Raw genomic sequence first — 12,509 nt, 5'->3', positions numbered from 1 at the left:
GCATAAAGCTTTGCTCCGTTTTACTCAGTTATCTACAGACTTTGAGAATCCGATGCCATTCATTATTATAAATGCAGAGTAAAAAGCCAGCACTCAATGAATTCAGATTTGCAGCAAATTTCTGGAGGCCATCATCTTCAACACTGTGCTAATGTAGCTATTCATTCCCCACTTACAAAGGTTCTTTCATAACAACTGCAGAGTCATTCAGCCTAACGAGAAACTGTAGAACAGACTCAGTTTATATCACAATGCCTACATTTAGAGTCGGTTATTCAGAACTAGTGCTCTGTAAAGCTCAACCTCAACAGTAGGTATGAAGGAAGACCTTTGTGGGCGGAGCCTGGATAGTGGTACCCATCTTTTGTGCATGATTAGAACCAAAAACGGATGAGTTTTGTTTATATGAAGGATCGTGACTTGCGAGTTCCTCACTCTTTTTTTTTTTTTTTTTTTAATGCTGAATTCTTTCAAGCGGAGGGCCTGTGGGCATTTAATTACCATCAACAACCTGCACATCTGGCGTTAACATGCAAATGGAGATGGAGAAATAACCATTAAAAACGAAAACAAACAGAACAGAACATGACGTTAAATTAGAACTGAATGGCTGACATGGAAAAAACAGACACGGCAGAGGGCTGCCCCCTCCTCCTGATTGGCTGTACATACCGATAAGATTTCAACACCCTGAATCCCCGTGCACGCAGAGAGAGAGAGGAAGCGCATGTTTTAACAGTGGAAGGACACACTTTTGTTTTTCAAGCAGAAACAAAAACAGATGCTGGCTCTGTACACAGAGTGACACTAAATCAAAACAAACAAACAGTTTATACATTTCTGAAGCCCTAAGAGAGGGCAGGTCCCCGGCCTGCTGGCTGTGGGAGGGGGAAAAGGGCGGGACTTCGTGCGGAGTGACATGAAGCCGGGTTTGAGGGGAGGGGTTTTGGGGTGGGGAGGGTGATGAAGGAAAGCCCTGTGTAGTGAAAGGGCTCACCTCTTGAAAACAGCAGTTTCGGTTTTGGCATCTACAGTAAGGCTGAGCGTTTCCTTCATGGAGCCGTTGGTGACCGTCTCCGTGATTCGGTCGCTGGCCGGTTCCTCGTCCGCATCCGAACCTCCCAACTTGCCTCTGGGAGAAACGGGTGTCTGGGCAGCTTCATCAGTGGACCACTGCCCTGCACCTGCAGAGGGGAACAACGTTTAACCTGCAAGTCTAGTCACACCACTGTCAATCACGTAAATCAGGGCTTCACACCAACACCATCCTGGGAACGATTAAACCAGCACACAGGACAAAACCTTTAGGGGCCGCGTCAGGGACATCGTAGCTGTTCAAGCACACCAAAAATACGGTGATTAAAAAAATATTCATCCGATTTCAAAGAGCCGTTTTTGTTTTTTAAAACAAAAAACAAACGCCAGGCGTCAATGAACTAATCACAATCCAACTGAAAGAGGGGGTCATGCAAACATTTAACTCTTTCAGACTCCAATTCCATCCCAGGGCTGAATGATGATCTCGCTCTATTTTCCTTCTAAAGGTACCCAAAAACGAAATATTTATAACTGTTTATAGTCACGGTTTGCTATCTGTTCCTAAAGCTTATTAAAACAGTGCATGATGATCCTGAACAGCAGCAACATTCGAACATTAATATTAATTCTAATAATTGCAAGAAAACCTAAACACAATTTGAATTTACAGATTTGCATTTCAAGAGCATGGTTCAAGGAATACAGTGACGCTTGCAAATGTTACAGCGCTTCTAATACCCAAGCGTATTCACATAAAAGTATTTATGGACCACAGATGTGTATGAAGTGTGTATTCTGTGTATTACTATCTGACATTTGCTGGTTTTGGAAACCTGCAGTACAGCAATTCACAAATTTTAGAGAAGAATGTAGTTTATGAAGGCAGTTTAATAGTTTGGTCGCTCAGTTTTCATCTTGGCTGGCAATATTTCTCAGAATGTTCTGAAACACTTCTGGGAAAAAAAAAAAAAGTTAGAGCCCTTTTCTTTCAGCAAAACAAGACCAGACACAATAAAGGCCACTACACACCAACAAACAGCATGAAAATGCAAAATATTCTGACATTCAGGAGCTGAAACCTTAAAATCTCCTTCATTCATAGCTCAGATCTCCAAGTCGGCCTAAGCAGATTTTAGATGCAGCTCGAGGCGAAGTAGAGTTCTGTGTTCTCAAAAACTTTCACTGTCCGAAAGATCACATTTGGAGCGCATGATATCAGTATGTGCTTTAACTATTTAATGATGTCCAAACAGATTGCCTAAATAAATCAAGTGTGGCGTGTAAAAGCTTTCCATCAAATTCAAATCACAATATAAATCTTCCTCTACTTACAAACAAATATGAGAATGAAAAGTTTAGAAATCTGTTTGACAGTTTCTCCACTTATTTAAACAAACTAAACTAAACAGAGGTCCAAGAGTTTTCAGCTGATCTGAAGAGCTATGGAGATTTACAGTTGAGGAGTTTAGGCTCACCTGCAGGCGCATTCACCCCGAGAGGATCCACCGTCTCTACATTCGTCTCCATGGCTACAGGGGAGTTGCTCCTCAGTGGGTCTTTGGGGCTGAGAAGAACAAAGAACAAATCAGAAAAGGTCTGACACGTCCATGTAAACACCTCAATCAGAATAGTCTGGTCTGATTGAGGCCATTCGGAATGCAGTTTCTATCCGACTGATCGAGGTGGGTAATCCTGTAAATAATCCATGAAATGGAAGAATAATATCTATGTAAACGACTGTATCCAATTACATTCCCTATCGGAAAGTTTAAGTCCGTTCTGCATGTGCGTCGTGAAAGGTTTATACCGTTCAACACGGCGGAGCAGAAACTGGTCAGCAAAGGAGATGAAGTTTATGCTCTGGTCTTTAAAAGACGGTGGGACGGACGTCCAGCTTGTGTCTCAGAACACGACGTCTTACTCTCTGCCTTCTTTTGAAGCAAATCAAAAACACGCACCTGTCATGACTGACACATTCCAATAATAACACAAAAGGTGTGTGGTTGCATTGAAACAACTGCCTCAGACAGTTTTAACCTACTTCCTTCATTTTCCATAACAAAAACGACAAAGAAGCAGCCAGCAGAGGACCATTTTAAGTAAAAATGTGGTTGAAATGATGATTCTTAGAAGTGTGTACTGAACTCGACTGCCTAACTAATTTCATGAGTTCCACAGTTTGGAAGCATAAGAACAGAAGGAAGCCGCTTGACCGTGTCTGTAGCTCAGACGGCCGTTTTTGAGAAGGACAACGTGCTCTGAATAAACGTAACGTAGAAAGGCTGTATAGCTTCTTCACAGTGAAACACAATCTCAGAACTGTACAGCCACTATGCAGCAATCAATAATAAAGCATCTAAATTAAATTAAACGTTGAATTCGTTAAGAGTCCAACCTCACAGGCAAGTGCACCAGAGTAAGAGCATCAGTACAGCAGGTAGGTCCAGGTGCGGCAGAGGATTAGCTCACCTCACAGGTGTGAAGCTGGAGAAGTCGGCCCAGCCGGTCTCCGTGGCGACAGTGGTAGTAGGTGAGCTCCAGGCTGCAGGTTCGGTGGGAGAGGAGAGTGGAGCATTCGACGCGCTGCCTGTATCCATAGGGATGTCATCAAAGTTAGCTGTCCAAACAGGTCCTGAAAACGAGTCGGTCAGGAGAGGAACTGGATTAAGATCAAGGACAAACACGGCAGTCGGGGCTCAACTTGCATGACATAATGGCCCAATCGATAATAATGGGCGATAATAATGTCTCTTTGAAGGCATATGATGCCCTAAAATGTAACTAAAGCCCAGCAGTGAAGAGCTGAACTTTACCCTCTACTGCTGTCACTGCAGACGGGCAGGGTCGCCTACAGAGCAGCGGTAGTAGAGGTTAATGAAGTGATGCTCCGGATGGTCTCATTTCGTAGGGAAGATTTCAACCACTACCGCTTATAACCCAGTTCCAAGGCACGGTGACACTCAAAAACAAGGGGTAAAAACAAGAAATGGGACTGGACCAACATCTACACAGCTGTGTACATTAGGTGTTAATGCATTCTCTGCGACATCCAGTTCCACTCTGAAATTTAAACAAGAAAGGCAGTAAATCTGAAGTCTTACATGGATAAGAATTTAACTGACAATTTGAGAAGTTTTCAACACAACTTTGTTCATCATTACTCCACGAGATGTATTTGCCGCCACACAGCTTTCTTTAGGACATCACTCTGTTGTCACTCTCTAATCAAGGGCCCGCAAAATGGAAAGGTCTACTAGTTTTGTCTATTTATTTAATTCATTTCTTTGTTTCCTTTGAGAGTAGGTACTTTGGACGAGCCCCAAAAAAATAATAAAATAATAAACAGTCCATTTTCTCAGCTAGCTTCGTCACATTATCTCGTAATTTATTCCCCTTCGTAAAAAGTGATTTTGTAGGACTTCAGGCGAATTTTTCTGCAAAGACGCACATAAACCTTTTCACTGAGTCACAACAGAGAAAGGATTTGAATGTAAGCGTAGACTGCAGAGGTCACAAATATCAACTGGGTTATTTTCACAAACATGAGCAATGATGTCTGATTAAACAATCAAAACAAATGATTTTGAGTAACATTTTCCAATCTAAGTGACCAAACTCATCACTGCACTGCAGTAACGTCTGAAAATAAATCTGATAAATCTGCAACTTTTTTTTTTTCAGCGTGATCCAACAGTTAAAAGTAATTCCACATCACTCAAATGGTGTCTGTACATGTCATGGTAATGAGTAGCAGTTGATCCAGTCAGTTATTACAGCACTGCATACATGATTTAATACCATCCTCATACAGATCATTCTGTCTGAGGCCGGTCAGCGTCAATTTGGGGTCAGTAATGTGTTCTCCTCACCTTCTCCACTGTCCACTTCCATTCTGTCATCAGCAGCAGTGTTAGCCGGCTCAAATGGGTCCCGCTTCACATCTTCCTCCTCAGAGTCTGTGCTCTCCTCACTGTCAGTGCTGCCTGAGCTCCTGTGAAACACAAACATTGAGAACATTGGTTTTCCCCAATGGGCAAAACCTCGACCTTATCTGGCCAGCAAATTGCTTTTTATTATTTATTAATACGGCTTTTAAAAACGCCTTCAACCTATTAGTTTTACCCAACATCACATTCTCAATGGCTGTAATGGTCTACCATGAGCAGCCAGATGCTTTCAGATAAAAACATAATATTTCACTCACACTAATGTTTATAGTACACCACTGATTTTATTTATCTAATCTTAAAGTTTTTTTTTTGCTTATGGTGCAAAATAAAACTAAAGCTGGTCTATAAAAGATAAGTAGCTCTTTCTCAGCATCTGTATATCTGATCAGGCTGAGAAAGAGCGTAGGCTGAACCTTTTAGCTTATTTATAAGGGTTTTTTTAAGACCTGCAACATTTCCATCTTCCTTTTAAAAACACAGCATACAGAACACAGTAGCTTGTACATTATTGAAGCAGGCAATCTGCGCTCGTTTTTACGCAACTTTCAAGAATAAGGCCCATTCTGCTCAAATTATGTAGAAACTTTTTCTGGAAGGAAGTCTGGAAGAAAGTTTGGAAGAAAGGAAAGAAAAGACATTTGGAAGAAAGGAAAGAAAAGAAAAGACATTTGGAAGAAAGGAAAGAAAAGAAAAGACGTTTGGAAGAAAGTATGGACATTTGGAAGTAAGGAAGTCTGGAAGTTTAGAAGTAAAGAAGTTTCGAAGAAAGTCTGGAAGTTAGGAAGCTTGGAAGGAAGACTGAAATCTGGAAGATAGGCAGGAAGCTTGGAAATAAAGTTTAGAGGTTTGAAAGTAAGGAAGCTTGGAAGGAAGCAGAGAAGTCTGGAAGAAAGGAAGGAAGGAAGGAAGTTTTGAAGTAAAGAAGCCTGGAAGTAAGGAAGGAAGGACGTCATTAGCACATTACACGTACCAAAATGCACATCCTGGTTTGTTCAGACTAAAGTTCGTCCAGTGGGAATATGTTACCTGGGGCGCCTCTGAGCTTCGGGAGCAAACGTCATGTCTTTCTCATCCCAAATATCTTCCTCGTCTGATCCAGCGTCTTCAAACTGCTGGATTTTCTCTTTACAGCACGCCTCAAAGAGAGCCATGTTCGCCTGCGGAAACATACACGCACACAAACCACCACACTGTACGAGCAGTTCTCCACCAACGGTAGCACCAAGATCTTACTACGCAAACAGCATCCAAAGTGAATCACTAAATGTTTAAATATTATTTCCTGGCTTTTAATTCATCTACTGGTGCAGCAGTAAAGAAAAAAAAAAAAACGTTTTTTTTTATGACCACTGCTGTGAGATGAGCACATTTAACATACTTACACTTTCATTTGTATTCAAGGAAAAATTGATGTCTGATATTCTATCAAAGGGAATACTGCAAGGTTAAAGAGAACAGAGTTTAGTTCAGTTAAATCCGTTAAGACAGTGACACAACAGCTTACAAACACATACACAAGGTGAAGAAAACAGGACCCCGTCACCCACAACACAGACAGATGGGAAAAAAAAACCCTTTCAGATACTCCAATAGGAACCAAATTACAATACCAACAACTGGATAAAGACAAAAGGATAAATCAAACTGCAATCATCTGTACTATTGGTGCTACTCTGGGGACCTTAGACAGGGAAGTACTGTGATTTATGATTATCAGATGTACGAGTTTCTCAGGGGTAACACTAGGGATGTGCATTGGTGAGGAAAAGCCATGTTCGGGTGAGGAAGAAGGCAAAGCCAGTTTACTTCAGGATGTCTAATATTTAGGAACAATTCACACTGGATAAGAATCTCAGTCTAAACCACAGCTACCTGATTTACGTACCACCTTTATTCCAGAAAAGAGCAGTAAGGATTTGTCATTATTTCATTTACCCTGACCATTTACCTTCCTGTCTTAGGTGAACACAGTGAGTCAAGAAGCATTAACATTAGCCGGGAGTTCACAACAGTCGACTACACCGCATTAAAATCAAACTTTGTCTTTTTTTTTTTTTCCATCTGTTCTGAGCTACACACGTGAAACAGGACAGTAACATCACATATTAGCTTGATTTTACCAACAGAGAAGGAAGCAGCTTCCTATTCACCAGCTCCTTGTCCCATTCCACCTTAAATGGTGCAGCAGTTACGTTCTGTCGCCTCAGGATGCATTTAGGCAATGCATGATCGGTTCAGCACGTCGAGTTTGAGGCATGCGGTGCAGCGAAAAGAGACGGCCTGAACTTTATGCAGATTAACCCGGCCAATGCGATGCGTCTATCCAATTAGAAGACAGCTGGTTTTCGCACAAGTGCTCATAACACAACATGTGAAACATCTGTTCCATAGTCAAACATTCTGGTGGAGGAAAAGCGACAAACTATTCCAACCTAGACATTTTTAAAAATATATTTGTAATTACTAACATACTAAATTTGTTTTTTGATTAGAAAATCTGCACATTTATTAATTAAAATTTGGCATGATTTAATTGAATGACGCGGGGAACGTCTTTGATTACACTCACATGAAGCCAGCTTCATCGAATTAATCGGCAATTAATCAAAACAGAAATTCAGAACCTCTAAGCGATGTAATCTTGCCCGTGTTGGGTATTTAGATTTTTTTTTTCAAATCCTGTTAATCCTTTCCCGACTCCGTGCGTTGATGTACCATCCCCTTAAAAACGTGCTCTGGCCACATCCACTCAGCGACATGGAAGGTAAGGCTACGTTCACACAGCAGGTAAAATGGCCCAAATCTGATTTTCTCTCCAAATCAGATTTAATTTTTCAGATTACGTTTTTAATTGTGATCTGTATGCCACATCGGTCTGCTCCTAAACCGACCCACATGAGCAAAATAACAGCGCTTCACGCTTTTATGGACAGCAAAGATAATTTATAATGCACATCCCTAGGAAATATTCCAACAAGATGGGTTTTTAACCCATTTTTTAAGGCTTTCAGTTAGTCTGTTTTAAATACTTAACATTCACAGACACAATGATGAGCCAAGGCCGTTAATAATCATCATTTTACATTGTTTTTCATGTAATTGCTGGTCCCATAACGAGTCTGAATACTGAAGTTAACTACACAGCCCTTATTTAGTCTTATGGACATATGCTACTGATTTGTCTTGATTTAATACAGCTTTTGTTTTCTGGCCTGCACCACAGCACAGCTGGCATCTCCCACCCAAATAAACCCCCCAAAACCCTACAGGCCTTGTTTCCAGACGCAGACCGAACCTAGGCGAACAGGATGTTACGATCAGGTTTCTGGAACATCTGTTTAGCTCAGGCTTTGTCTGCATGTGGACAAAAATTAAGCAGCCTTTAGCGCCTCCACTGGCAGGGAAAGGAAAAGTCATGCAGGATGAGTACTCACTCCACAACATCGTCCTGATCGGCAAACTCTTCGTCATTGAAGCCAAACTGCTCAATAAAATTGGACGTCATTTGTTGCATCTGATAATCAGAAAAGGCCTGGCAAACCCAGGACCAACGATAATGATATAGTCTCGACACTACAAGTTCTTCATTTCAAAAACACATCAGTTAATCACTTTAACAGAACGTGCACGCTACGCGTGACGACAAAGGCATCATTAGTTAAAACAGAGATGTTAGCCTTACTAGATACAGTATTAGTGCCGGAACAAACAGATTAAGACTAAAACAGACAGCGGAAAATAAACAGGGAAATATGAAGAGGAGCTCATTACTTTACAGACTTACTTGTTGCAGAGAAGAGTCCTGGTGGAAACCGCTGTCTTTGAAATCTACCTCATCATCACTGGATGAGTGAATATGATGCGTGTTAACCTGCAAATGCAAATAAATTAATAAATAAAAGCATTTCCATTACTGGAACTTCAAAAAGCTACAGGTACCAGAACCTCATTTTTGCTCAGAGCCTTTCCCTCAACAGAATTTAAAAGGGCCCATATGCTCCACGTCATTTGTATTATAAATCATACAACTTATATTAAAAAAAGAGGTTATGTACAGATCTCCACACTGATCCGCTGTGCCTCTTTCAAAAAGCACTCTGAGTGGAAATACTCCTTGTAACTTCAGTGTGAGTGAGTGGGGCTAAACCTGACAGGCTGAGTAGATGGAGACATAAATAAGCTGGTTTTTGTGAATGAATTCAAAACAGGCTGCTGTGTCTAAGACTGAGGTATGTAAATAAGCTCTGTTCTGATTAATTGTGCATATTCGCAGTACTAAAACACTGAACAACTGGATGCTTTAATTCTGCTCTTTGTAAAGAGTCGTTTTAAACTAAAGTAACATAACATTTGAAACACTGAAAAAAATTTGCATGCATAGCTTTGATAGTGTGTGTGTGTGTGTGTATATATATATATATATATATATATATATATATATATATATATATATATATATATATATATATATATATATATATATATATATATATATATATATATTATTATTTTTTTTTTTAATACGATGCTACTGGTTTCCTTTTTTGGATCTTTTGTCTTATCAGATGTTTGAAAATCTAAACATGACAGTGTATCATGTAAATTTAATTAAATATCATGATATTAATTTGTCATATTGCCCACCACAAGTCCTGACCCTTTCAGCTGAAAATGAAAACGTCAGGAGTGCCCATGTTTCCACCAAACGCTTTTCATCTCAACGAGTAAACATTACACTTCCAGTCTTTCCTCCTGGTTACCGTTTCATAGTAAGTGGTGCCCAAATTATCAGTGGTCATTCAAACTTGACTCATAATACGTGGGCTGACTGGTTGAGAAGCGCTCGAACCGCGCTGTTATTTCACCGTAACATCACTAAGCTAAGGAACTTTGTAGGAGACGCTGAAGCCAATTGAACGTTTTTTTTTTTACTTCTTACTTTGCCACAAACAGAAAACGGACATTTTAAGATCACATTTGACCGACAGCCGATTTGGTCCGACTCTGAAGACGAGACGACACTAAATTCCCCAAACCGTCGTGACCACTGAGCAGCTTTTCAGACGACAGCTGTGACAGAAGAACAGCTAAACAACCTGAAAACAGCCAAAAAGGAACCCGATACCATTCGCCAAACTAAATGGGCTGCAAGACGTTTTACAGACTGGCTGGAACAAAACAACATTAATACTGATCTGGCAAAAACCGACAAAACTGAGCTGAACCGGATATTGTGACAAGTTTATTGCTCAGTCCATACTTCAGAAGGCGAGGCGCACAGCAGACTGTGCAGCAAGTGGGCGCAGCTCGTTACTCTGACGTAGCAACAAGCTGCTCGTTAAGGAACTATAAATGTTTGGTGTAAGGAGCTGAACATTAAAACAAAGGCCGCGTTCACGGCCAAGTTTATTAACTCTTTATTTATTTAAGTGTTGTATTAAAACAACAGAACACCTGAGGAGTGTGTTAGCGCCAATAACATCACAGCTCTTCTGATCTACGGCCACCAAATCACAGCTGTGATGTTATTTCTCAATGACACACTTCCTCTGTGTTCTATTGCTTAAGCAAGCCATGAAATCTAAACAAATGTGTTTAGGACATCACACTACATACAGTGAATTAAGTACTCAAATTGGGTGATTATAATTTTTTTTTTTTTTTTTAATTCCAGAGCTAAAAACACTTGAAGCCGCTCCTTGGCACCTGAATGTTTTATGTCTATTTTGAAGGTAAACGTGTAATAATTTGGGCATACAGTTAGCATCATGCTAATCAGTGAGCTATAAGAGTTTATAACTTGTTACATTAGCCTGTAGCTCCAGAGTTAAAACGAAATAAGAAAGCTTTAGACACCAAACATCTTGGCGGCTGCTTGGCTACATTTGGGCTGAGAGAGGAAAGCTAACGTACTGAAAAGAGCACTAAGCTTGTTCTCCTGAAACCTGAGCCACAACGCAAGCAGCTTATGAACCGTCATTCAGAAGCACTACCTGGACAAAACATCCCTCAGATGCTTTGACAGATGGAGGAACCAAGCCAGGCCAACACTGGAATTAAACACAGCAACACATGACACTTACTAAGTCTACAGTGTTTTTCTTGTTTGTGTCTGCTAGCTGCCCCGAGGTGAAGGCTTCCCATCTCTCCCGGTCGTCCTCCTGCAGCTCTGCGGAAGACAGTAACGGAAGAGATTCGGTTATGTTAGCACAGCTAGAAAAAGACCTTCAAAATGAGGGAAAAGAAGCAGCATTAAATAAAATCATAAATTCATGACTGTTCATGATCTGATGCTCTGCAGATCCACAGGCTGTTCTGATCTGTGTGTTCAGCTCACACAGATCAGCTGTTTATTTATAGGCAAACAGGTGCATTACAGTGACTCCGTTATATTAGTGAATATCAACCGTTTTTGATCAGCAGCCATGTCCAGTATGTCCAGGAGGCATGTCCAGTCTATCAGTGTTTTTACCAGTGTGTGGACGCCAGATGGCGGTAATCAAGGAGTGAAAGAACAATCAAAAGAGTGAAAACACACCTGAGATGAGCTGCTGGATCTGAGTCCCGTTGGGGCCCTTGTCACTGTTATGCACTATAGAGTTGGCTATTCTGGTCAGGTGACCCATGTAGCCTCTCCGACGACCACCTTCAAGCCTAGAGAAAGATTTAATTAAAGGAGTGAGACAGAAATAGGAAGGTGAAGAAAAAGAAAAAAAAAGTAATTGGGGAGGGAAAAAAAAAAGTAAAAGAATAGAATAGAGAAAAAGAAACAAAGAAAAAAGTGAGACAGAAAGAGAAAGAAAAAAAAGAAAATGAAGAGGAAAATAATGGAGGGTAAAAGACAGAGAGAGAAAGACATTGTGGGAGAAAACTGCCTGTCTATAATCACATTGCCTGTAACGTTTCCAAGGTGTCTGTGTTCATTACTCACTGTTCGCTCTCGTTGGAGCTCCACGCATCTAAGATTCTCTGGATCAGTCGGCACTTCTGAAAGAGCTGAGGGACAAAAACAAACAGCCTCAAGAGTTAAATTAAACAAAAACAAGCAGGTTTAAAAACTGAGATTTGGCTGAAGGCTAAACACTCACGTGTGTGATGAGGATGTTTTCTCTAATGGGCTCTTGGTCTTCATCTCTGTTTATTTCTGCGTCGCTTTGGGTCGGTGGCATTGCTAATATCATGGCAGTACAGATTTCTACTTGTATGTGCAGGAAGTTGTTCCATATGTATTTGAAGTACATATCCTGGAGATACGATGAGGAAACAGTAACTACATCAGTTCATATCTTTAAGCCCCACTCTTGATAAAATGTTAGTTTATTTCTTTATTTCTGTGTGACGCATTAAAAGGTGCAGTGTGTAAGATTTATCATCATCAATGCGGTAGCAGTTGGGGGAGCAGAGAATTCCACCTCAAGAGGCTCCTCTCAATGCGGAGGAGCAGTGGCTCTACTCCGAGCTCCTCCCAAAAGACCGAGCTCCTCACCTAAGCAAGTAGAGTGTAGCCACCACCCTGTGAAG

General features: G+C 40.8%; 1 protein-coding gene across 7 annotated transcripts in view; it reads right to left on the bottom strand.

The window, feature by feature from the left end:
- ppp6r3 (protein phosphatase 6, regulatory subunit 3) overlaps window positions 1-12,509 on the bottom strand; it is a 35,721-nt gene that overhangs the window by 4,409 nt on the left and 18,803 nt on the right. For 2 of the 7 annotated variants that reach the window (XM_017723476.2, XM_017723475.1), the window contains exons 11-23: window positions 12,077-12,232; window positions 11,920-11,984; window positions 11,527-11,642; window positions 11,072-11,157; window positions 8,773-8,859; window positions 8,423-8,520; window positions 6,371-6,425; window positions 6,015-6,145; window positions 4,908-5,029; window positions 3,508-3,670; window positions 2,514-2,602; window positions 998-1,184; window positions 673-690 (exon numbers count right to left, since the gene is read on the bottom strand). In XM_017723476.2, coding sequence (XP_017578965.1) covers window positions 673-690; window positions 998-1,184; window positions 2,514-2,602; window positions 3,508-3,670; window positions 4,908-5,029; window positions 6,015-6,145; window positions 6,371-6,425; window positions 8,423-8,520; window positions 8,773-8,859; window positions 11,072-11,157; window positions 11,527-11,642; window positions 11,920-11,984; window positions 12,077-12,232 — 1,373 coding nt within the window. The remainder of the gene's footprint in view (window positions 1-672; window positions 691-997; window positions 1,185-2,513; window positions 2,603-3,507; window positions 3,671-4,907; window positions 5,030-6,014; window positions 6,146-6,370; window positions 6,426-8,422; window positions 8,521-8,772; window positions 8,860-11,071; window positions 11,158-11,526; window positions 11,643-11,919; window positions 11,985-12,076; window positions 12,233-12,509) is intronic. The other 5 variants (XM_017723479.1, XM_017723480.1, XM_017723478.1 and 2 more) reach the window with 5 other exon arrangements.

Source organism: Pygocentrus nattereri, chromosome 8, assembly GCF_015220715.1.
Source record: "Pygocentrus nattereri isolate fPygNat1 chromosome 8, fPygNat1.pri, whole genome shotgun sequence".
NCBI classification, from domain to species: Eukaryota; Metazoa; Chordata; class Actinopteri; order Characiformes; family Serrasalmidae; genus Pygocentrus; species Pygocentrus nattereri.
Note: the sequence above shows the minus strand (reverse complement) of the source record. Positions and strands in the feature narration are given on the sequence as shown.